We start from the raw sequence: 24,705 nt of genomic DNA, 5'->3' as shown, positions 1-24,705 counted from the left end.
TTTGACCGCAGCCAATTCACCTTCCATCCTCCCCGTCAACACCACCCTCGAAAACACACATCGACTGTACAATTCAACAGTCAAGCCATGGCCGACCGCTACTCCTTCTCCCTGACGACGTTCTCGCCCAGGTGAGCTGCTCGATCCACTGTGTGACGTCTACATGCTAACTTGGTGCAGCGGCAAGCTGGTTCAGATCGGTACGCTGAGATCCTACCCCTCCATTGATTGCAGTTCTAGCGTCAATTTGATCAAGTATGCTCGAGACGGAGCTGATTGAAAATTAGAGTATGCTTTGAACGCCGTCAACCAGGGTGTTACCGCCCTTGGTATCAAAGGCAAGCTTACCTGCCCCTCCTTCCCTAAGCCCATGCTAACCCCACGAAGCCACCAACGGCATCGTCCTCGCGACCGAGAAGAAGTCTTCATCCCCGCTCGCCGACCCCAGCTCGCTGTCCAAGATTAGCCTCGTCACCCCGAACATCGGCATGGTCTACTCCGGCATGGGCCCCGACTACAGAATATTGGTGGACAAGGCCCGCAAGGTTTCGCACACCGGCTACAAGCGCATCTACAATGAGTACCCCCCCACGCGGATATTGGTGCAGGACGTCGCTCGTGTGATGCAGGAGGCAACTCAATCTGGTGGTGTCCGTCCCTACGGTGTCAGCTTGCTCATCGCTGGCTGGGATGAGGGAATCCTGCCCGAGGACGAGGCCGAGGCCCAGGAGGGCGAGGAGAAGAAGGCCACCGGCAAGACTGGTGGTACTCTGAAGGGAGGACCCATGCTGTACCAGGTTGATCCTTCTGGCAGCTACTTCCCCTGGAAGGCGACGGCTATTGGCAAGAGCGCCACTTCAGCCAAGACATTCTTGGAAAAGAGATACACGGAGGGCTTGGAGCTTGAGGACGCCGTGCACATTGCGCTGCTTACGCTCAAGGAGACCATTGAGGGAGAGATGAACGGAGAGACCATCGAGATTGGTAAGTTGAAAAGCGCTTGCGGCGAGTGATGAAGTATCTGACCCTTTTACAGGTATCGTTGGACCCCCGGCGGACCATCTGCTCGGCATTGACGGCGTTGAGGGTGCCAAGGGCCCCCGATTCAGGAAGCTCAGTCCTCAGGAGATTGAGGATTATCTCACGAACTTGTAATGCACGTCTTGACTTTATGGGTCTTACCCTTGTATCATAGAACAGCATAGAGACACGGGAGCAAAGAGGACCTCCGGGCTCTAGAATCAATGGATGACCTACGCGATGACCACACCTTACGAGACTAAAATGCTTGTGAGTGCCCTCGTTCCAACAATCCCAATTCAAACGCCCGCAGGACGGATTCCAGACATACAATGATTTATGAAGAACGTTCTAGTCTCGTCCAGGCGATCCGGCTGTCAAATAGCTTTAAGGAGGGCATACGAATGGAATATTGATATAGAGTAGTTAGGAAGGAATCGGAAACCACAAAAGGAGGAGCTTGGGTTGAGGCAGACGCACCCCCTCAGGCACCAGCTTACGCTGACTGCCGATTGCCGAGTCGACCGCCTTTCTTTCCTGCAGGACTATTGCCCGGCTGATAGCATCTGAAACCACCGGTAGCTGTGCCGCATCGATGCAGAGGACGAATTGTTCACCTGATGGCCCAATGTAGGAAATGACGGCACTTGGAGAAGATGGTCATTCGTAACCTGCCTAACGGCAGGCAGATGACACAAGTTGACGGCCGTCTATGAATGTCTAGACCGATCAGGGTCCAGTCAACCACCCCTGCAAGCATGGTCGTCGTGCATTGTGGTTGCAACTTGCAGGAGGGTGACACAGGCCAGTAAGCTCAACTTCACCCAATCCACCCTCCATGTCGGACTCTTATTTGTTTATGAGGCCTGCCTTGAAGCGCAAAACTGCATGCGACGGGTACCTTGAGAAAAGAATCATACCAACGGCCCTGCATTTGCAGGTTCTTTTGAAGGCGCTCTACCAGTTATTGCTGTACTTCGCCGCGCTGCTAATGTACAAATCCAGGAGAGCATCCCGCGTCTTGGTTCCTAATTGCATCGGCTCCGAGACGGCTTCATGACAACAGGTGGCTGGATGGAAGCCTGAAGGCAACGGTGTCTTGAAGAAGAAACCAAGAACGAACGCATGTGCTGCAGCACAACCTTGGCTGCGTTATCTCTGGTGTCGCCATCGTTGTTGCCTTGTGTCGGCGAACTCAAAAATGTGTTGGCCTCAAGAGTCAGCAAGACGCAAGCCAAGTGCCGGGACATATTGGGAAGTCGGCCAGGCAGTTCTCGGGGTTCCGGACGTTTAAGGCCGTATTTTTGTTCGGCAGCGGACCCGACTGGACATGGCCCAAAGCCGGGGTGGAGGCGGGTGATTGTGGACTAGAACCCAGTCAGCGGCATTACCGTCCGAACGTGAACCGCCAGAGTGGTGCTGCCGATGGTGCGTCTCGGCGGTGTTCTTGGAGCCTGGACAGAATACTAGGTACTGAGTTGAAGCTTGACAGGTACCTTGTGTTTTTTTTCGTGCAACACGAGTTCCCCAAGACCACGGGGTAAGCTTGCTGGGGTTTGTTGTCAGATTCGTAGTTTCTTTCTTCCGAACCACATCATCGATGGATCCGGGTCGGCACCCAAGCCTGGCTCTACGAGAAGACTAATCCCCATGTCGCGGGGAATTTCGCCTGTTCCTGCTTACAATCCTTAACAACGTGCCAGCAGCATATCGTGCGCCAGGAGTCACAAGTGGTGATTTTTGAGTCTTGCGAGCCCGCCTCATTTCCCAGCTGCTCCATTATCTGCATCATGATTCACCTTCGTTATTTTCTCCCTGGCGAAGGAGCCCAAGCAAAGCTTCCCGCGCGGTTATGTCCAGTATGACACCGTCTCTCAACCTACTGCCGTGCGTAAGTGGTTGCGAAAACGACCACGTCCTCAACAACAGCAGCAGAATGGTGGGCCTCCTGCAGGACTCGGAGGACACAAATACGCGCAGCGCGAGTGGATTGCGAGTGCAATTCCAAGGTCTTGCTGTTTATTCCACTTCCACTACTGAATCACAGTCGCGGCCACTCCGTCGACGCATGGCGCCAAAAGGTCGGGAATATCTGACCTTGAGACTCTGACTCTGTACCAGGCACCATCGCCTTGGGTTGCTGCCCACCCATCCTCTCCGACCCTGGTCCTTCTGCCTACACGCAAGCGCTTGCGCTGTTGCAACCAGACTCGCGGCACCATCCACAATTTTTTTGCATTTTCCACGACCAAGTCAGCATTTGTCGTCAGGCAGTCGTCGCCAATTGTATCTCAGTTACGCCCGGCTTGAATGATTGACATCTGCCTTGCTACCTACTTCCCGTCGCACATGCAAGAACAGGAAGGGCATCGTCAACACACCACCACCCATCGCAACCCTGCACCTCACCGCACTGCACTGCATTTCACTGCGTCCCGCGAACCCATTCGGGCCCCGCACCACCCAACTGCTTAGGATTCCTCTACATGGCTAGGTTGCCCTTTTTGAGCCGCGTCATTTTAACCTTACACCCGATTCTCCCCCATTGACTCACGCCGTCCACCCCGCTGCCGGGGTTTGTCTCGTCATCGTACCTGGGTACCGTACGCTAGCCACGCTGCCGTGGAGCTTGGCTCGAGTCGTCGCCCGGGAAGTACCTCGCATCCCAGGACTCGACTCTAGCCACAGGACTGAGGACTTTCCGGGTCCCTGGTCAAGTCACACCAGTTCGTACCACCGTTGCACCGTGGTAATGGCTGACTATTCCCAATCATCTTCCGGCGACGGCACCGATCCATCAGAGGATGACCTGCACTCTGATGTCCCGGCCCCGGGGCCTCTTAACCAAGATGCCATCTCTGCTTCCGCCTCCGCCTCCTCCTCCGAGGAGTTGTTCCTGGACAATGAGGCTGCATTGTCTCCAGATGAGACCGCCTCAGGCACTCAGGTCATCATGAATTCGAGGGCTTACCAACTCGAAATGTTTGCCGAAAGCATGAGGCAAAACATTATTGTAGCTGTAAGTCTCTCCAAATAGTCAATTATTACTTAATAGATTCTAAGGCTTTCTCAGATGGATACTGGGAGTGGCAAGACTCAAGTGTAAGTCCGGATCCAACTCCAAAACACCTGGTAACATGTTGCTGACCAGATTTCAGTGCTGTGTTGCGAATAAAAGCAGAATTGGAGAGAACAGCAACCGAACAAGTTCGAAACTCCCAGACTAGTCTGTATCAACTAAGCTAATCAATGCAGATTGTCTGGTTTCTCGCTCCAACCGTGTCACTATGTGCACAGCAATTGGCAGTGCTCAAGTCTCAGATTCCCGCTGTCCAGATCAAGTTCTTGAGCGGCGACGACAATGTCGACTCATGGTCGGATCAGGCAGTATGGGATGCTGTACTATTGAATGTGCGCATAGTTGTGTCGACGTACCAAATCTTGCTAGACGCCTTGTCTCATGCATTTGTAAGGATGGAAAGGTTGTCTCTGATTGTGTTTGACGAAGGTATGCAACCCAAATCTACCCGTCACCTCAACAGCTAACATGTCCATAGCTCACAACTGCGTCGGCAAGTCTCCGGGGAGCAAAATCATGACCAACTTCTACCACCCACATAAGCGCGACGAGCGACGAGTGCCTCATATTATGGGGTTGACGGCTAGCCCAACATTCGGATCAAAGGTCGAGAGCATCAATGTCCTCGAGTCAACGCTGGACGCCGTCTGCAAGACTCCTACAATGCACCGCGATGATCTTCTTGCTTGCGTCAAGAAGCCAGAGTTATCCTTCGTCGAATTCCTCCCCAAGCCCGACTACAGAACCCCCAAGAGTTTACAAACTCTGAGGAATGCGATCCGAAACCTCGACATCTCGGAGGATCCGTTCGTTCTTCACCTGCAAGCCGAAGGCACCGATCGCAGCAAGCGGGAGCTCTTTGCGGTTCTTGAAAAACATGATACCTACGTACACAACCAAATGACTTCATTTGGTCGCCAAGCGAATCAGATCTGTCGAGAACTGGGGCCATGGGCTGCTGAATACTACATCTGGGAAGTCATTACCAGATTCGACTCAGCGGTACGGTCACAGAGTAGATGGTTGGAAGCCTGGAAAGAAGACGAGAAGAAGTACCTTGGCAAGATCCTTGGCCAGATCGAGTGCCGTCGCCCGTCACCGACTGAGATCAGTCGCGATGTTCTTTCGGAAAAGGTTTTCATCCTTATTGAGCAGTTGCTCCAGGATAAGGTGGATATCACTGGAATTGTGTTTGCCAAGGAGCGAGCCACTGTAGCCGTGCTGGGTCATTTGCTTACATCGCATGAAGCTTTGCGGGCTAAGTACCGGGTCGGCGCAATGATGGGCACATCGCAGTACCAGGCAAGAAAACGAGATATCTGGGACCTCTCTCGGACAGAAGACCTGCAGTCACTACACCAATTCCGATCCGGGAAGATCAATTTGTTGATTGCAACCAGCGTCCTCGAGGAAGGCATCGATGTTCCGGCCTGCAACTTGGTGATCTGTTTTGACAGACCACCGAACCTCAAATCCTTCATCCAAAGACGAGGACGAGCACGAATGCGTGACTCCAAGCTGTTAATGCTACTCGACCGCTCTGAGACTTTCTCTCAAGAATGGGAGTCCATGGAGGCCGAGATGAAGCGGCAGTATGAACAACAAGAGCGGGAGCTCGAGCATTTGCAACAGATTGAAGAGGCGGAGGAACTGGCAGATATGCAGTTTAACGTTGAGACAACGGGCGCGCTTTTGGATCTCGACAACGCGAAATCACATCTTGATCATTTCTGCCGAATCCTGTCTCCTGGGGAGTTTATCGACTGGCGTCCTGACTACATTTTGAAGAAGCTTGACAACACGGATGCTCCTGATCTGAGGTATACGGTTGTTCTTCCAAGCTACCTTCCCGCCGAAGTACGATCTGCCGAAAGCACATCAACGTGGAAGTCTGAAAAGAACGCGATGAAAGACGCCGCATTTCAGGCCTACGTAGCTCTTTATCGGGCAGGCCTCGTCAACGACAATCTTCTGCCCTTCAAGCCAGAGGACTTTGTTCCGGGAGTCGACAAGAGGGCTGCTTTTCTCCAGGTGAACGGTCTTTTGAATGCTTGGGATAGTGTGGCCAACGCGTGGAAACGTGGAGACCCCCTGAGGGCAACCCAGATTCTGCTGAAAGATGCAAATGGGGATGTCCATACAGAGTACGAAATGGTGCTTCCCACTTGGATCCCCGGGCTGCGGACGATGCCACTTTATCTCGACTACCACACGACATGGTCAGTCGAATTTGGTGATCAGCTTCCCATCGAGGAGCCTGAGAACGGAGACCATACTGCTGTACTTCTCGCCTTGCCTTACGGCCATCGCTGGTTGTCGAGTCCGCTTCAGCAGGTAATCAGGTTTAGCGCAGTTAGTGCCGAACTTTCTCTGGATGGTATTGGAACGAAGCATTTTGTGCCAGGGGAGATGTCTGCACACGACCTCACCTGCTTCATTCGAGACGACACCGGATGCCCATACCTTTACGAAGGCATAATCGACAATAAGCCGACGCCCGACCTGGTGTCAAAGACATTCTACGGGTTCGAAAAAGCCCCTCAAGACGTTCCATATCTCACCCTCACGAAGTGGTCTCGACGATCAGACTTTCTTCACCGGCCACAGAGCGACCCCTCCCAAGCCCCGAGTAACCCAAAGCCTTACTCGCGTGTATACCCGGTTCCGATGGCAAAGGTTGATGCTATACCGGCGAAGTACGCACATTTCGGAGTGCTTATCCCATCCATTCTACATCGGATCGAAACATGCCTTGTGGCCAAGGAACTCTCAACGACACTGTTGAGACCGCTCGCCATCGACGACTGGTCCCTGGTTCACACAGCCATCAGTGCTGGAAGTGCTGCTGAGCCTACCAACTATGAGAGGCTCGAGTTTCTCGGCGACTCGATCCTGAAATTCTCTGCTACAATCAACGTGGCCGCTTTGAGTACGTGGACATTCAAGCAAAACCCCGGCAGAAGGCTGACATATCGCAGATCCCGACTGGCCAGAACGGCTACTCTCCTTTAAGAAGGACAGCATCGTCGCCAACTCAACGCTCTGCAAGGCTGCAATCAAGCACGGCCTGGACCGTTTCATTCTGACGAAACCGTTCACGGGACAAAAATGGCGCCCGATCTACGTTGAAGACGTGCTCAAGCGCGGTGAAGATACGTCTACTAGAAGGATTTCCACCAAGACTCTCGCCGATATTGTCGAGGCACTTATTGGGGCTTCGATGATTGACGGCGGTGAAGACGGTGGCCTAAGCAAGGCACTGGACTGCATGTCCATATTCCTGCAACAGATCAAGTGGAGAAGAATAGATGACTGCAGACAGCTGCTGTACGACGTCGCTCCCGACAATGTCGAGCTGCCCTCAACCTTGAAGCCGCTGGAAGAGCTGATCGGCTACGAGTTCGACAAGAAGTCTCTCCTGATCCAGTCCATGACGCACGCGTCGAGCAACTTTGGCAACCCCCTCGGTTGCCTCGAGCGCCTGGAGTTCATCGGGGACGCCGTACTCGACTACATCATCGTCAACCGCCTCTTCTCCATCCGGCCGCACCTCTCGCACCAGTCGATGCATCTCCTCAAAACGGCAGTCGTCAACGGCGACTTCCTCGGCTTCCTATCCCTCGAGCAGTCCGTCGAGCAGGAAGAGGTCGTCATCGGCGAGATCCGTGACAAGGTGCCCGAACTCAAGCGCTCTCGCTTCACCCTGCCGCTATGGAAGTTCATGCGCCACCAGTCCTCGGCCGTCGGCCTCGAGCAGATCAACATTGAGAAACGGCACGCCGAGATGCGCGGGCCCATCATCGACGCCATGGAGCACGGCGCGACGTACCCCTGGGCCCTGCTCGCGCGCCTGCAGCTGAGGAAGTTCTACTCGGACATTTTCGAGTCGCTCCTCGGCGCGGTGTGGGTCGACGCCGGGGACATGAAGGTCTGCGAGCAGGTCGTCGAGCGGTTCGGCATCCTGGGCTGTCTGGACCGCATCCTCCGCGACGGGGTGCATTGTCTTCATCCCAAGGAGGAGCTTGGCCATCTCGCCGATAAGGAGAGCGTGCAGTACGTTCTGAGTTACAAGGAGCTGGAGAACAGGGAGCGAGAGCTCTCTTGCAAGGTCATGGTCGGCACCCGCTGCGTCGTCGAAGTCGATAAGGGTGTTACCAAGGACGAGGTCAAGGTCAAGGCCGCAGAGGCGGCGGTGCGCATTCTCAAGGCCGAAAAGATGCAAAAGATGGCGGCACAAAAGGACCCTGACGGGGACACGGCGATGGGCATCGAGAACGACGATGCTGACTAGTGGTCGGCGCCATCAGACGAGGAGCTCATCGAACAATCCGAAAAGTTTAAAGATTCCAAGTTTCAAGAAGAGAAATGGGAGAATGGATACAAAAGTACGCGCATGAAAATGAAGGGCTAGACTATGAAAAGTAATTCTTTGTATTGGGCGTCTGGTATGATAGGGCATTTCCTACCCTGTAGAGGATACGTAGACATTGAAAAGTGAAAGACAAAGCTAGGAGAGGGTATATCTGGTTCCACCACTAAACTCCTGATGAAAGGAGGAAAACACCATCGTCGACATCGTAACCGTGAAGTAATGAGTACTAGCGCCTGCGCCCACGGAAGATATGTCAAATCTTGCGCCTAAGAAGTCATGCAACGAGGTCGCCCTCGAAAAAGCAAAACGAAAAAACGAAAAGAAAACAGCGCCGCAAGTCCCCGTTGTCAAGGCGGGTGTCAAAGTCAGGAGAGAAAAGTATGCAACAGTGTTGCTCCGAAGAGACGATTCGTCGTCAGAGTCACTGTCAGAGCTCGACCCGTCGGACTCGCTGTCAGAGCCCAATTCATCGAGCTCCGGTGGTGGCTTCTAGTCATCCGTGAGATCGATCGCCTTGTGCTTGTCGTCGATTCTGACTTTCTTCCACTCGCGCTTGGTTGGCTCTTCGGTCAGATCGTAATACTCGGCAAATTCGCGTTTGATGACGGCCCTGGGCTCCCGCTTAAGGGTTGGTGACCGACGATGATGCTTCATGTATGTTAGTCAGGCTCGATGGGTTGCTTGAGGAAACAAACGTTAATGTCCTCGAGTCGCTCTGCAGCCAACCGGCGGATCTCCGCTTCGGACAGGGCGTTGATTCCTTCAGGAGTGGGAGACCGGAGGATCACCAGCTCCTTGTGGAGAGCATCTGCTCCAAGGTTAGTTTTGCGACATCCCAACCACAGCAACAGACAACTAGCCTCGACTACGGTATTTGAAAGAAAACGCCGCCAACGGTTCTCGGGGATAGAAATCAACTGAGACGGTGCTTGTCTGTGGAATGAGTCCGCCGTCGGAGTACCTGTAACTCATCAGCATCAATCATCCAAAAGAAATAGAGCTCGCGGACAACTCACGCAGTCCCATGCGACACAGCCCGACCTTTCAACGCCTTCTCGGCAACCTCAAAGTCCTTATCGCGGGTCGGCCGATGCGATCTGTGAGTGGGCCGATTCTCTCTGACGGAGCAGCCGTAGACGTAAACCTTGATCAGACCTATGCGCTTGAAGTCCTCAATGTCTCTTGCCACGCGATCCTTCCCCGCGTCATCAACTGCGCATACCATTAGCTTTGTGCGCGCATTGGCGCAGCGAGACAACGTACTAGTCGTAATTTTGGAAAACTTGAATTTCCTCATAGAATCCATACGGGAGTGTGCCGACGTATGGCGCGTGCCTGCTACACGGTGCGTCCATACCGGTGAACCGGGGGGGTACCGAGCGGATTCCCAGAGGCAACTATCCATCTGGGCGCCGTCGATGGACAAGTAGATTCCAAGGGCATCGTACCTGGACAGCTGTCCGTAGGTGTTATCGAGGTGGTATACAACTGAGAATGGCGAGTCATCTTTGGACTCAATGTACTTGAAGCAGCGATTGGTTGCACGTCTATTGTTCTTGTCCTCGGCGGGGCCGTCCTCGTCGTTGTACTCTTGGGCCTTGACGTCGTTAACCTCGATGGTAACCTTGATGCCGGGGAGCTCGTTGAGGACCGCCATCGTTGCTGATGAAAGAATGGAAAAGGCTCCAAAACTTAGAAAACCAGCTCTACTGTGAATTCCGACGGGCAAGTAGACGCAATTTGATGTGTGAGGCTGAGGTTGATGGCACGAACACGTGTGGAAAGGACGTTGAGGTAGTTCACAGTGTGAAGTGGAAGATGAGGCAGCTGAAAAGGGCAGTCCGGGCAGGCGTCGGGATGCGCCTGCGCTGTGATTGGTTCATTTGCTTGGAGAGTGGGTCTGTACCAATTGCATCGACAGCGTCCTAGTACGTGCTGGTTCGCCATCGTCCGCCAAAGCTAACCTTGAGAGCCTTTATTGCCAGTCTCTTAGTTTTGAGAGTCGAACCCGCAATCTTTCTTTGGACATCTATGGTCAGGAAAACAGACTGTCTTCGCGAAATACATCTTGAGTAGCGCTGGGTACTTGCATAGGTATGTAGCACTCAGTAACACAACAAGGAACTGCAAGTCTTGAAAGCAGAATTTGTGACATATGATCTTTCTTAATATAATAAATATATACATATATTTATATAAAATACAGCGTCTCCAACATTCGGCATTGCGGGGGGTTAAGCAACCTCGTGAACAGAAAACGAACTTGTGAAAGGAGACATTCAAACGTGGCGAGATGTGTTGGCCCGCAAGTCGGTCTCCAATTCGGCGAGGAACAACTCATTGTAAGGGATGCCTGCAGAAACACTCTACTAATCTTGCTTCTGAACTACAGTCCTGGGTTGCAACCAATCTTTCACTCGTTCGTCGAAACGTTGCAACATCTTGCACAAAGGGCAGGTTCCCAAACTTATTGCAATGGTGACTTGCCTGACTCAGAGTGCTGAAGCTTTACAGGAAGGAGGAGCATTTACCTGATATCTGCTTTTATGTTCTTGCTCAGGTGGGAAGTTTCTAGCTGTCGCTCGTCAGACAGGGGTTTCGGCAAGGGCAAATGCAAATGACAGGAGCCAGGCCGCTCTTTCCCTTTGGAAAATTTGACTTGGCACCTTCCGCGTTACCTCTCTTCTACTGCATCAATTTCGCGCGTCATTTTCTCATTTCCAATTTCTGCAACCTGCCGTGCAGTCAGTCTGTTCTGGGCCTTGGTCATCCTTCATTCCGGCTTTTCACAGTGTAGGTCTCGACCAGCGATTCTCCAGGCGACTTCCTCCTGCCACTCAGCACTCGCGATGGTTGTCATCGAGGATCTTCCCCAGATCAGGGTCGCTGTCCGCATCACTGGCTCGGATAGCGATTGTGTCGAATATGACGATCCAGATCCTCCAATCACACCGTCAGTTGGTGGCACTGCACAACACTCCGTCGCAAAGATCATCCAAAGCGAAGACGATGCGGAATTCTTCGTACACTACCGTATCGATAACAGTTTGGGTTGGTATGGTGGCAACAAGGGTCTGGCAGTGGCCTGCTACATCGATGGCAAGCGCATGGATTCAAAAGCTGCGATGGAGAAACATCTGCGAAATGGGTCTATCCACGGACGTATAACTGGAGTGGCTGTTCCTTCAGTTAGACCTGGGAAGATAACCCTGAAGAACTTCAAGTTCTCAAAAATCACCAGAGGTAATTGCTCCCCTGTTTTATTTCCTTTCGTCTTGCATCCATGGAATTTGGCTCACATCAGTAACGCAGTTGAGAACCACAAGGACAAGCTCAAGGAAGATATGGAAGCCGCCAAGCATCTAGGGGTTATAGAAGTTGTTGTGTGTCGCATGGTTTATCTCGGACCATCTCAGTTTCGAGCACAAAGCGTCAATTTCCAATCGGAGCTGGCCAAAAAGGCTCTTATCAAGAGCACCGTGACACATGGTACCTCGTATGACCCCTTCTCAGCACAGTTTTTGACTCCTCCTTACTCACAACGCGCAGTTTTACCGAGGGAAAAGACGTCGAACCTCCTGAAAGTTTTGTTACCAAGTATCCAGACGGAAATCGGCTCATTGCTCGGTATGTTTTCAGGTACAAGTCCGGGGCCATTCTCGAAAACGAAGGCATCATCCAGCGTGACGATTTGCCGGAGACTTCCGTACCTCCTCGGCTCTCGCCATTGCATGATAACCTCACCATCGATGATCTGTCCCAGGAAAAGATCAGGCGGCTGGCCCAGGAGCGTCTCGACGATCTTAATGTGAGTTTTAACCTTGAAGAGGACCAGTCTGTTACTGACGAAGCTCTAGACCGTGAAACGAGAGGAGAAAGTCAAGAGAGAAGGTAGCCCACACCCCGACATGCGACCAAGCAAGGTCTACAAGGTGGATTCTGATGGTGCGATTGACCTCACGGATGAGTGAACCCAATATACGATAGGCGCAACATTGTTACATAGCGGGGGGCGTTTCCTCATTGTGGGGTGCAACTGGGTCTCATTTGCTGTTTGCTATGGGTGATCATGGCTTATAAGAACAGAGTGCGAAAAGGAACAGAATGTCATTGCAGTTCTGGCTTTGTCAAATAACTCCTGGGATCAGACCCCTTGTATCAGACTCGTATTTTTTTCAATTCATCTCCTGGGCCCTCAACAACTCCCACATCGAGTCAAGGTCTGCCTGATACGCATGAGAAATACCATCAACGAAAGGCTGGGTATAGCAGATATAAGATGAGGCACCGTGGGAGATGTTGCAAGCCCGAATTGACCCATTTCAAAAGGCAATATTGAAAGTGCCGGGAGGGGGAAGATTGCATCAGCTCGATACCTTCTCTTGGCGCCTTAAGCTGCACTATTCTATTACTCCGTCGAAAAGGATAGCGGCCGGATATGAATCTTCTACTGGAATAACAGCCCAATGAAGTAACTTGAAAAATGCCGCGCCGTGTCGCATTAAACCTACAAAGCAATTTGTTCCGCCCAATAACCCCTCTTCCTACAACCGCTCTTGAGAGCCCAGACAGGCTGACTTCTTGTCTTATGGAACACATCTCACTCCCCAAGTTCTTAATCGACGTCATTGAGGCCAGTCAATGGACCAGCCGGAGTATAGAACCGTGGCTCCTGTTGCTGGGCGCGGGAATCTTCAGTAGGTTCTTCATATTCTAAAGCCATAATCTTGCTCGGCTGGAGAGGAGACTTGTCCCCAAACGCCGAGTGGGCGCTTCTCTTTCGCGAGGTCACGATGTCACTGACATCGGTAGACTGAAACGAGACACCCTCGTCCTCAAGATCGTGATATATCGACTGTACGTCCACCTTCTTTCGTATGTTAGACAGAGGTTCGAGAGGAGCATACGCTTGGTCAAGCATCCGCTCGTTACTATCGTCTTCGAGGAGGGTCATTCTCGTGTCATGAGGCAGGCCTAGCGGTTTCGGAGTCGGTTTCGGGACCGGCGAGGAGGAGTATTTCATTAAATCCTCATCTTCGGATTGCTCGCTTCTCGTAGCAAGCATTGCCATGCGCTCTGGGTGCATTTGCGTGTCACCGAAGTCCATCAGATCCTTTTCCTTCTCGACTTTCACCCGAACTGGTATGGTAACTAAGTACATCGTTAGCATAATTCTGGACCCAACTTTGAAAGACTTACCATATCTGAAGCTGAATCGTCCAATGGGGCATTCCTAGTTCAACCGTTGGACCTGATAGGTTTCAACATCCCTCTTGTAATACCTCTCGCCAGTGGACAAGCTGCATTGTGAATTAGCTGGAGCTTTCGGGAACACCAAATTTGGACGAATGGTACCTGATACCACGGAAGAGCTCTTCCATGGGCAGGTAATCCGACAGTTCGTCTTGCTCCGGAGGGCCAAGAAGCTTCACTAGGAAGAACTCCACACGGATCAAGCCGGTCGCAGGACCTTCCCCGTCTTCAACGCCTTTGAATTGAAACTTTCGCAGCCGCGAAGTCTCGCCCACACTCCAATCCACGATCCCTTGGTAATTGAGTGGCAGCGAATCTGACGTCTTGGCAGTGCTGAAGCCGTTCTGACTAACGAGTCGGCGCAGAACCTCCAATCCGTCCATTTGAATCAATATCATGATACCGCGGTCAGCATGGTCGACGAGCCGGCGGAAAGTATCACTGAGACGGATGTTGACGGAGAATTCGCCCCGTTCTTCGACTTCGATTAACCGGTAACAGCTGTAGGGTGCGTCATGATCGGTATTTACCAAGGTGTCCTCAAGCTCTATCGCATCTCTGCCGTTTACTTCAATGGAGACGTCAGCTTCGAGGTGCAGACTGAGGCCGACCATGATGCATTGAACGTCTGCGCGTCTTGCTGTAGATTCGAAAGCTGTCTCGAGACAAGAATTTCTTGACGGTGTGTTTGTGGTGTCTGCAAGGTTGTCGATGTCAATGACGGGAAGAATCAGTCTTAGTGTGAAAGGAAAGTGTGCAGCGGGGGTTGGAAGGGGAAGGTGGCACCGTGGTAGGAGCGCATAGGCAGGTGCCTGCTTGGGTCGTCTCGTAAACCCATCAAGTTACGATAGTTATGGAAAGTGCTGGTGGCAAACCGCACTTTTTGGACTTCAGAAAAATTAGCTTTTCATCGTCATATTAGGGGATCAATATTCAATATTGGAAAGTACTTCGAATTCATCTAACTACTGCTAAAACGACTCTTGATCATTAATCGACCGCCGGACGGGTTTTCCGTCCGCATAAACTCTTAAGCCATCTCATGAAGGAAATCCTTTCCATCATCGTACGAAAGAAACGTTCTTAAATGCCAAATCGACTTCGAAATTCCCCATGCCGGCCTCGGATAACCTGCCTGAACCAAGTCCGGAACCACGGGTCGAGGAGTTTCTTGCAATATCCATAGAGGTCACCCTCCAAAGATGACAGAAGTCCTGCAGTCCAAAGCTTTCCAAAGCTTCAGAAATAATCGGTGAGATCTATAGCCTCTTGGCCTGTTCCCATCTTGATGATCTTGTAGGGACGAGCAGGCGGGCTGTAATCTTGGGTAAGGTCGCAATAGTCATCGTAGCTGCGCTTCTTGGAGGATCCGCACAACTTCTGATCCTGAAAGTAACGTGAGCGCCAAAGCCTCCAAGTCAATACCAAACGCTTACCCTGAGCTGCCTCAAGCGATCACGCGCAAGCCTCTCGATTTCGTCTTGATGTAGCTCCTCGAATCTAGGCAAGTCGGGCTCTTCGAACCGAACCGACTTCTGAGGAGACGTTGCCTCCGGGCTAGGTGTTTTTGGAACGATTTCTTCAATCCTGAGAGCGTTCAGATCACGGTATTTGAATGTGTACGTAGCCAACAACGGGCCGCTGCGAATCCGCTCGAATGCTGCTCTCTGTTCTCGGCGCGGCGGCCGCAAAGGCGCCTCGTAGGGTGGAGCAAAGCTAGAAAGACTGTAATTAGTAGGGAACACAAAGGAGTTGGAGAATGAACTTACGAGGTACCGTGTGAGATGGGACGGCCCTTCAACGCCTCTTCGGGAATATCAAACGTATCATACCGCGGCTCCTAGCGCGAAATGGGCGCATCTTGTTTGAACGTCCGATGAGGAATTCCAGAGAACCTGCCCAGCCTTACCTTCACTTCGATCGTTCCGAGATCACAAGCGCGACGGAACTCCTGAGTCGAGGCATCCGCATCGTCTATTCACAGTGTTAGCAAAGCCCTCACACTAAACACGATGGTTTGAAGGACCACATACTCGTGGTGATGGATTCGAACTGGAAATCTCTCTGAACCAAGGCAGAGCGAGTTTCGTTAGGGTGTCTCTTTCCCTTAAAGGCGAAGTGCCATCTACGGTGAAAGAAGTCGTCGCTGTGGCAGAAACGTTTGCCCATGAATTGACCGTCAATGAAGAGGAAGAACATGAGTCCACAATCTCCATAGATCCAAGGATCCAGTGACATATCGTCCATGATATTGATGTGGACGGCAAACTCAACTCCATTTTGGCTCTCGATGTAGTTGCGGGAGCATCTTTCAAAGTCCTCGAAGTATCGGTCGCGCAACTGGTACCCGTAAGGGTCGGGGTATTCATCTGCGTCTCTGAAGGATGTTCTGAGACGAACAGATACCTTAACGGCAGGCAAGGTGTCGATGACTGCCATCTTGCGAAGTAGTCCCTGGTAGTCGAGGAGAAATGGTCCGCCCAGCCGAAAGGGTCGAATATGAACAAAATCGTACACAAAGTGGTCATCAAGTCATCATCCCCGGGCGACAGGAGAGGAAGGGGAAAGGAGGAACAGAAATAGCTGGCGGATAGAATAATGATGGGAAGGGAAGATAGTGAAGGTTGTGATGGCAGAGATGATGGAGGAAAGTATGAGAGATGGAGACGAAAGAAAGAGGTGGACTGCGAGAAGGAAGGTAGGACGTCGGTTATGGGTGTTTGGAGGGGATAAAGATGCGTCGTCGGCGGAAAGACAGAGAAAGGAGAATCCGACAGGTGCTTTAGGCCACAAATTTCTCAAATGAGGCAACTGCTGCCCTTGGGGGAAGTCGTACTTGCCCGCCTCGTTCGGCCGACCTTCCGCGCTTGCAATCGTGGATTTGGAGAAGGAAAGCCTTACTGGGCAGGCACCCTTTATTGATTTAAGGTACTTTGTGTATAGTGAACATTCTCCCTGACAGCCTGATATGGTTCTACCGTTGTTGCCAGTTCGCCTCTGCTGTCGTTGTCTATGCACATATAGATACGGCCGATACTAATGAAGTTGGCACATAGGAAATATAGCTGCGAAAACACAGAAACATATCAGGTTCAGAAGTGGGGGAAAGTGTTAATTGGATAAACAGTAGAGTTTAGACATAAAAATGCCAGCATTTGAAAGTGATTGAGGCCGTTGACGATGTCGCTATGATTGCTAGACTTGGGGGTGTAAGTGAGACCCAATGGCGTTGACGTGCCGAGGTACGTACCGAAGTGCCAAAAAGCCACCCGCTGCGACATCATCAGTGGATCCCCGTGCTGATGTAAGGCCGATGGTACCGCAGCCGGAGCGTACCTTAAAGCACCTTGACGCTACGAGTACCTGAAGGGAAACGGGGAACGTGGATCCAACCCCTGCAGCGCGACCCAAAGGGGAGCCCCGTCCGACTCGCAGCAACACCACCTGGAGCTAGCTTGCTCAACCTCCCGTCTCCCGCCAACCTGGAAGCCCATGACGCTCAATGCACCTCTCAGGACTCTTTGTCCATCTCTAGTCCACGCCGGCAGACGCGATGATGGTTGATGCCAGACATGTAATGTCCCGCTGATTCGTTGCAACACCAATCCGTCTTTCCCCTCTCCTCTCGTCTCCTCTCTGCTGGAGGAGCGCCAACATGTCTCCCGAGGCCTCCAGCAACAGCAACATCCGAGTCTTTATCCGCTGGCACGACCAGACTGTCTTCGCTGGCGAGGAGATCAAATGCACCATTACTTTTAAGAATATCGCTCGCGACTCCAGTCAACAACGCCAGTCCCAACTGCTCACTCCCACCGACCGCCCAAGGCACGCCTCGCCCTTACTGAGGGCCAAGTCAAACGCTGGGTTAACCCCGCCGAACTCTGCTCAGACACGCGGTCATCGATCAGCCCTCTCTCTCAACGTACCGGCTGCTCAAGCACGAAAGCGATCAGGCTCTGTTCCATGGCCGTCGCCCCTCACTCCTAATGCTGCCGAACATCGCGGCAACGGCCATCAAAAATCCGTCTCGATAGTGTCGATCGGCTCTACGAGCACCATCGCCGACGAAACTCAAAGCAATGCTAGCTCAACCAAGTCGCAACGGCCCGGCCGCGGCCATGCGCGCGCCTCGAGTCTCCAGATTGTCCCTCGCGGAGCTGCTCTGGGACTGGCAGGACCTCACTCTGGTAAGCCTCTCTGTCGCGACTGATACACTATTTCTGACTTGCCCAGCCTCCCCCAGACACATAAGCTCGCCCTTGTTTAACTCGACATCCGCCTCCGACACACCTCCTGCGACCTCACGATCCTCGACGTTTCCCAATGCGCAGAGTGCTGTTGGCTCACAACGCCCAATGAGGTCTCCCAATAACGCGCTGTCTGAATTTCGATTCCCGATGGTCCAGTCACCGCTCTCCGAATCGACAACCACTCCATTGACAGCGAACCACGATGGCCTCTTGAGCCCAAATACCGATGCTTCCTCTGGCACAGCCGTGCGACCCAAAGAGGGCATTCCTACAATTATCAACGAACACACAGCCCCAGCCATGCGAATACTGTCCACGACAAGCATGGGCGGAGGCACGCCACGGAGCAGCGGAGAGTTCTACTCCATGAGCAATAATTCAACAGAAACTCTGGCTTCGGAGTACCCATCACAGCCCACAAGAGGACCTATGCGACCACCACACTTTAGGCGGCCATCAAACCTGGCGCACAACCCGAAGTTGCCGGAATCGTTAATGATGGGTTACGCGCAAATCCAAGGCTCATTCACGCTTGACGGGTCGCTTATCAATATTGGCCCTTTTGAACAAGTCAAGCGGAAAGCCGTTGTCGGCGGTCAAGGTGGTGGTGTCATCGGAGTGGAACCTTCGAAACGGGATAGTGGGCTGCTTCGAAGTTTCGGCTGGGGGAGTATCAGCAACTCAATTGGCGAGCTGCTCGGAGGTGGTGAGTTGAGCAGCATCAAGGACATGCGCGGCATCGCCAGTTCCAAGTCTGTTCCTTTGCTCTCAACACCTCAGTCCATCCTGTTCGTGGACCTCAACTTGGCCCCAGGCGAGCACAAGGCCTTTGAGTACTCCTTCCAGCTTCCTAAAGGGTTGCCACCGACACATAAGGGCAAAGCGGTGAAAATCTCCTATAGTCTGGTTATCGGCACGCAGCGGGCCGGCGGCTCGAAAGAGCAACAAGTGCGATCTGTGGAAATCCCTTTTAGGGTGCTCGGCAGCGTGAACAGTTATGGCGAGATTCTGGGTCATGACCTCATGAACCCGTATATTATACTTCGTGACCAGGCGAAGATCAAGACAGTGGACAAGCTGACGACACTCGGCGAACTAAAGAAGCTCAAGGCGACGAAGCCGGACACTTCGACCATCAACGACTTCCTTTCTTACGTAGACGAACTCATTTCAAGACCACGCGATGGTTTTAGCACGGGCTTACTTTCCCCCACGGCGTATACTGGCTCGCGGCGGTCATCGGCGTTCGAGGACGCGACGACCGCGACAGAAGCCATCAACATGGCCATCATGCGCAGCAACATTACTTCGGAGGGCCAGCAGAGCCCAAATCGCTTCGAGATTGCCCGCAACGGGCAGCGTGTAGGCGTCGTGATGCTTACGCGACCGTCTTACCGCCTGGGCGAAGTCGTCACCATGGCCATCGACTTCACGGACGCCGATATTCCCTGCTATGCTGTTCACTCATGTCTAGAGTCCGCCGAGCGAATCGAGCCTCACCTCGCCGTCCGCTCAGAAGCGTCTATTCATCGAGTAACGCGAAGGATCCACGTCGCGGCATCGGAAGCAACCCTCTACAACCGGCGGATGGTTTTCACCCCAACAATCCCCATTAACGCGACCCCCGAATTTGTCACCACCGGCGTGTCCCTGGAGTGGAAGATCCGCGTAGAGTTCGTCGTCCCGAGTCAGGAAACGGAACTCGAGCGGGAGTCACCAAGTACCCACCCCTTGCTAGAGGAGATCTCCCGCGATGAGAAGGGCGGGTTGGTGCTCGTGGCCGTAGAGAACCTAGCATGCGAGAGCTTTGAGGTGGCCGTACCGTTGCGGGTGTATGGTGCCGTCGCAACGGGCCTGGAGAGGCTAGAGAGGGATGAGGCATTTGAAGAGGGTCTCGTCGTCTAAGCTCTCTCATAATTATGGGCCCAAGAGACGTCGGACATGTAGAACAGGCAGAAAAGAAAAAAGAGACCGCCAAGGCGTTCGTTGGATAGACAAAGCTTATCTTCTTTTTTTTTCTTCCTTCTCTGTTTTTGGAACACGGCACCCCTATCGAATACAGATTTCAGGAGGCAACTAGTCGTGTTGGGGCGCGGGAGAAAGACCCTCATTTTCCATCTTCTTTTGCTTCAACTTATCTGTACATGAGACGCAATACGACATTGCCCCAGTCCGGGCTTTTCCTGACTGAGATGGCATGACTACCGTGACCTCTACTGGTGTGTCTTTGGGTCTACTGTTGCGAATTAGACTTGCGGTGAAGAGGACAAGGATCACGATGTCACAAGAACAAAATGTCAAAAGTCTCAAAAAGCGGAAGTCTTCCCGCCTGTAGTATTTCTGTCGCAAGTAAATGTGCGCGGTCCAGAAGTGAGGATGTAAAACAAACAAGAAGTAGGCCCAGGACGCGATATCAGCATCCAATTGCCGCCCCGGCTCCCACCCTTCCAATGACTCCATCCGCTATCCAGCCAGCCAACCCCTCCAACGTCGTTCGCGTGTCCCTTTATGAGAAGATAGAAAACTCCAGGCTCCAATTCGCCCCCTTCTTCAGGATAGCCGTCTCCAATGACGGATGTTCTGTTGTTGTCTTTGGCTTCTGTGTTGTCAAGAGTGCAGCAACTTTTCGCAAGGATAAAAAGGAAACAAAGAGTCGCTGTGCTGTGTTAAGAATCGCAAAAGAAACAATGTGCCAACAAGTCAAAAAGGGGGAAACTCGTCCGCCCTTATTACCCCCCAAGTCCAAGTATGGACTTCTCCTAGGATACCTTTCCTAGCCAAACGCCGCTGTCCTTATTCAGATAACTCCGTATGCCCAGCAGGTGTTGTACAGCAGTAGAAAAAAAACTACAACGAGTGTGTTAAGATAGTGATGCGGTCGAAATGGTCTCGCCTCCAGCTGTGCTGGGTCGGTCGAGCACCATTTCGATCTCGCGCTCCTCGGTGGGAGTTTGTACGTCTCGGATCTCCTTGTCTTGGAAAGTCCGCCGGAGCTTCTCGTCCAGCATCGAAGCCAGACGCTCCTCGTACTGATCTAATAGACCGCTGATAAGAGCGGTGTCGTGGGTTCTGATAGCTCGGTCGCCAAGAGCAGCGGCGGTCATGCGGAGCTCTTGGTCGAGCTCAGTCAGAGAGTCTTGGCTCAGGGGCTCTGTCGAAGAGAGCTTCTTTCTATACGCCCTCAGCGTGCGACAAGCTTGTTCTGTGGCCATGCCAAGGCTGCCAAATCCACGCAGGTTAGGCGAGCTCTTCTTTGGCGGCAGGCCCAGAGACGGCAGCGAGGGACGCCTGGATGCCCTTGACTTCGGGCTCACTGGTGGACTACCACTTCCCGATGATCGACGAGAAGGCGTATCCTCAGCGATAGACGGGCTGTTTGCCACGCCTTTTGGCGTGCTGACGCTCGTATTCAGCGCATAACGTGACGTCCGGCGTTGAACACTTCTCGGTGATCGACGTCCACCGTTGGCGGAAGATGGTCGCTGGAATTCAGCCAGCTCCGCCTTAGAGAGCACGCGTCTCAACGGTGGCCTGGAAGATGTCGATGCATCCTTCATTGGCGACGGATCTCGGCTACCGGATGCGGGTGAGGCGTCTTCCTCCATCCCCCAGACCATGACGGTGCCGTCAAGTCCGACGCTGATCACTCTCTGATTGCCACCATCATCCTCGGTCAAAGCTACACCACTGATAGACTCGGTGTGGCCCCATTCTCTGTCCAGAAAATGACCCGACTGAGCATCATAGACGCGCACAGACTTGTCTGTGTTGGATATGCCCAGCAGGAAATTGCCGTCTTTGCCTGAGGACTGGCTATAGATGAGAGAATCCATGATTGCAGTCTCCGATTGCCCCTCGTCGAGGCATTTGAAGGAATTTAGGAGCTTGCCGCTGGAAAGATCGTAATGACATATCGACCGGTCAAGCATGGAGACAAATGCAGTCTTTTCGTCTTGGCTGAGGGCAAATGATGTGGGCGATGCTTTGAGAGTGACGGTGCGCGCCGAGAGAGCAGCGATCTCCTCAGGCTCTCCCTCTTTGCAGACGATGTCATGAACTTGTAGAGTTCTGTCCATGGAACAAGTGAGAATGCGGTCTTCGGAGGGGATCAAGGTCTGCACGACCTTGGCCGCGAACTCGAGCGTCTGGACATGCTGGAACTCTCCTGTCGAGAGGCGATGGAATAACTGGGCTGTGCGATCCCTACCGCAAGTCGCCAACAGGAACTTGGAGTCATCTTCGTAGATACTGATGTTTTGGCAGTCTGAGGAATGGGCCTTGGTCTCGAGAAGACATTCCTGAGTTGCCAAGTCTATGATCCTGAGCACTCCAAACCTGTCGGCGGCTGCAAGCATCTTCCCAGCCCTGCTGGCCCGAACCACGCTGAGTTGGTTTCCGACCGGGTCCATCCCAACCTCAGGGATCACCTGTTCAATGGGAACTTCAAGTGAGAACTTGACCTTGCCTTTCATGTCCCAGAAGATAACGGTCCCAGATGCGGACCAAGTAAAGAAGTCCGCACCCTGATCGTTGGGCTTTGGCATGGCTTGAATTCCCAGAATCGGGTCCTGGTGGCCAGGAATAGGGATGTGCGATGGATCCTCTTCGGTCTGTCCAGGAAGGTAGCTCGAGCTCCAAATATCAATGGAGTGTTTTTCGTCAATTGTGACAAGGTTTTCCGTCAGGAAACCCATCGCAGTCAAGCCAGCCGGTGCGGTGCTTTTGGAAAGTACAGCGTCCGGGAGACTGTCTAGAACCGCTCTTATGCTCAGCGTCGCAAATTCGCCTCCCTTTCCCGATACGTAGGCGGTTGCATGCCTGATGGTAATCGATGTAACTGGAAAATCCACATTGAAGGACCGAACAAGCTTCGACTGCTTCCCGTCGTCTTCCACCATGCAGATGTCGCCAGCCTCGGAGCAGATAATAATGTTCGTCTCGTCGACCACCGCCGCGCAGGTGAAAGTGGCCTCCAATAGCGACCCAAGCAGTACGTTACGGCCATTAAGGGTTTTCTGTGGCGGTTGGGGCGTCGAACTGACCTCGCTGAATTTGGTTTTCAACGGTGAAGTGGCCGCCTCCTCTACCCGCCAAATCTTGATGTGTCTTACACCAAGTGTGACAAGGTTGTTACCCATCCACACCATTCCCTTGATGGTAGATGTGCACTTGTTCTGCTGGTACAGCTTGGCTGCACCTGCACGAGGATCGATCCTCCAGATGAAGAGGAAGCCGTCGGTTGAGGCGCCTAGAGAAGCCAGCCAGCGGGTGTCAGAAGACCATGCGACGGCATTGACACCAAACCCATGCTCACTGATTGACACTAGCGGCACGTCGGAAGACGAGTCCTCCAAGTTGAAGATGAGCACCCGCGGCGCATATCCAGTCTCTCCTACAGCCAAGTACCTCCCATCGCGGCTCAGCGCCAAGCACGTCGCGGCCTTGATGCGCTCACGACTTGTCCATGTGTTCGAAGACGTCGGGGAGACAGACCAGTCGGCAGGCTCCCTTGCGACCCTGTTCCTGCTGTCGTTTGCCTTTGGCGTGGAAGAAGAAGGCGAGCCGTGGGACAGCGGTGTGCAACCATGGACGGCTGAGGCAGTTGGGCGGGCTCGGTAGAAGCGCTGGGCATACTGTTCACCGTCGACATCGACGACGACTACAGCGCCGCCTGCGATGTAGGCAAAGGAGGAGTTTACAGTATCGAAGCCGGTGGGCGAGGCGCAGGTTGTGCCGACAACTCGCTTGAGAGAGAGGCGGGACTCGTGGGGCAGGCGACCTCGGAGGGGGGATCGAGGCGGGCGCTGGAGGTATGGGGAGTTTCCCGGCGTCAATTTGAGCCGGTTCTGGGGAGTTGCGCTCATTGTGTTGCCATTGGCCCGTGAACGTCGCTGGAATGTGTGGCTACGAGGCGCAGAAGTACGGCGCAGACTGGACGCTGCTAGTTTTTGTAGACGGTCAAGAACAGGAAGAAGGAGCGTAAGTCGGTCGATCGGTCGGTTTGCGTCTCGAGAGGGCAGGAAGAGGAGACAGAGCTGCCGTAGGGAAGTCGCGAGCGGTGTAACCAAAAAGAGGAGGGAGAAGAAAAGGTCGTTATCGATGGTCTAGGTTTACGATGCAAAGCTAGAAAGGAAGTCAGCTTTTTCTGCAGCGTTAATGTCCTTCGCAAACTCAATTGCGTGAGACAATCGATTGTGCATGACAACGGGTAGGCACGTACAGTGACATCAGGCTGGGCCAAATCCCTAAGTTCCTGCAGATATTAAGGCAAAGTAGGTATCCGGGCGTGAAGGAGAAGGGAAAAGAGAAGCGTGTCGTGATGTGCGATATGCCGAAGGTAAGGAGGATTGCTGATGGACGGTTTTCAAGGTCTGGTCAGGGTTGGAGCCGGTTGGGCAAAGAATCCTGCCGGGAAGCCCTGGTCTGGGGGACGCACCTTCACCTGCTGGGTTGGAGAGTTGGTGGTGGTGGTGGTGGTGGTGTAGCGCGGGCTGGCTGCGGCGGCGGCGGTGGTTGATGGAGGTGCTGGAGGACCGCCTGTTGGTCGCAGCCACGGAAGCTGCCCTGAAGAGTGTGAGTGGCTCTTCAGCTCAGCACACCTGCAGTGTGACGGGCAAGCAGGAACCCCCTGTGAATCACCCAGCTTACCGGTGAGCGGGGGGGTCACCACTGCTCTTTTCTGAACCCACCCTGTCCGTTTTCTTCCCAAAACGGCGATGCAAGCCCACATT

The 24,705-nt window shown here is 53.0% G+C and overlaps 8 protein-coding genes across 8 annotated transcripts; 4 read left to right on the top strand and 4 right to left on the bottom strand.

Moving 5' to 3' along the window:
• Positions 1 to 87: 87 nt before the first annotated feature.
• Positions 88 to 1,155, top strand: PCA2 (putative proteasome subunit alpha type-2; the record flags this gene model as incomplete). The annotated part of the gene is made up of 5 exons (XM_053176500.1): positions 88 to 131; positions 181 to 200; positions 288 to 338; positions 388 to 984; positions 1,037 to 1,155. The coding sequence occupies 5 exons, from the start codon at positions 88 to 90 to the stop codon at positions 1,153 to 1,155; spliced, it is 831 nt and encodes a 276-aa protein (XP_053039587.1).
• A 2,617-nt stretch (positions 1,156 to 3,772) lies between these two features.
• On the top strand, positions 3,773 to 8,390 carry COL26b_003605 (uncharacterized protein; the record flags this gene model as incomplete). The annotated part of the gene is made up of 6 exons (XM_053176499.1): positions 3,773 to 4,039; positions 4,094 to 4,122; positions 4,179 to 4,227; positions 4,276 to 4,528; positions 4,578 to 7,028; positions 7,078 to 8,390. The coding sequence occupies 6 exons, from the start codon at positions 3,773 to 3,775 to the stop codon at positions 8,388 to 8,390; spliced, it is 4,362 nt and encodes a 1,453-aa protein (XP_053039586.1).
• Positions 8,391 to 8,960: 570 nt separating this feature from the next.
• COL26b_003604 (uncharacterized protein) lies at positions 8,961 to 10,128 on the bottom strand (the record flags this gene model as incomplete). Its single annotated transcript, XM_053176498.1, has 4 exons — positions 8,961 to 9,119; positions 9,167 to 9,279; positions 9,513 to 9,683; positions 9,735 to 10,128. The coding sequence occupies 4 exons, from the start codon at positions 10,126 to 10,128 to the stop codon at positions 8,961 to 8,963; spliced, it is 837 nt and encodes a 278-aa protein (XP_053039585.1).
• Positions 10,129 to 11,320: 1,192 nt separating this feature from the next.
• COL26b_003603 (uncharacterized protein) lies at positions 11,321 to 12,442 on the top strand (the record flags this gene model as incomplete). Its single annotated transcript, XM_053176497.1, has 4 exons — positions 11,321 to 11,714; positions 11,784 to 11,967; positions 12,021 to 12,279; positions 12,329 to 12,442. The coding sequence occupies 4 exons, from the start codon at positions 11,321 to 11,323 to the stop codon at positions 12,440 to 12,442; spliced, it is 951 nt and encodes a 316-aa protein (XP_053039584.1).
• A 644-nt stretch (positions 12,443 to 13,086) lies between these two features.
• On the bottom strand, positions 13,087 to 14,338 carry COL26b_003602 (uncharacterized protein; the record flags this gene model as incomplete). Its single annotated transcript, XM_053176496.1, has 4 exons — positions 13,087 to 13,622; positions 13,671 to 13,681; positions 13,754 to 13,771; positions 13,827 to 14,338. 4 exons carry the CDS (start codon positions 14,336 to 14,338, stop codon positions 13,087 to 13,089), a joined length of 1,077 nt encoding a protein of 358 aa, XP_053039583.1.
• Positions 14,339 to 14,963: 625 nt separating this feature from the next.
• Positions 14,964 to 16,163, bottom strand: COL26b_003601 (uncharacterized protein; the record flags this gene model as incomplete). The annotated part of the gene is made up of 5 exons (XM_053176495.1): positions 14,964 to 15,110; positions 15,161 to 15,440; positions 15,494 to 15,564; positions 15,634 to 15,698; positions 15,758 to 16,163. 5 exons carry the CDS (start codon positions 16,161 to 16,163, stop codon positions 14,964 to 14,966), a joined length of 969 nt encoding a protein of 322 aa, XP_053039582.1.
• Positions 16,164 to 17,379: 1,216 nt separating this feature from the next.
• COL26b_003600 (uncharacterized protein) lies at positions 17,380 to 19,879 on the top strand (the record flags this gene model as incomplete). Its single annotated transcript, XM_053176494.1, has 2 exons — positions 17,380 to 17,911; positions 18,168 to 19,879. The coding sequence occupies 2 exons, from the start codon at positions 17,380 to 17,382 to the stop codon at positions 19,877 to 19,879; spliced, it is 2,244 nt and encodes a 747-aa protein (XP_053039581.1).
• A 956-nt stretch (positions 19,880 to 20,835) lies between these two features.
• On the bottom strand, positions 20,836 to 23,838 carry COL26b_003599 (uncharacterized protein; the record flags this gene model as incomplete). The annotated part of the gene is made up of 1 exon (XM_053176493.1): positions 20,836 to 23,838. The coding sequence occupies one exon, from the start codon at positions 23,836 to 23,838 to the stop codon at positions 20,836 to 20,838; it is 3,003 nt and encodes a 1,000-aa protein (XP_053039580.1).
• Positions 23,839 to 24,705: the final 867 nt, after the last annotated feature.

This window comes from Colletotrichum chrysophilum, assembly GCF_026319265.1.
Source record: "Colletotrichum chrysophilum strain AFK26 chromosome Unknown scaffold_20, whole genome shotgun sequence".
In the NCBI taxonomy this organism is placed as follows: domain Eukaryota; kingdom Fungi; phylum Ascomycota; class Sordariomycetes; order Glomerellales; family Glomerellaceae; genus Colletotrichum; species Colletotrichum chrysophilum.
This window is presented reverse-complemented; position numbering and strand designations above follow the sequence as displayed.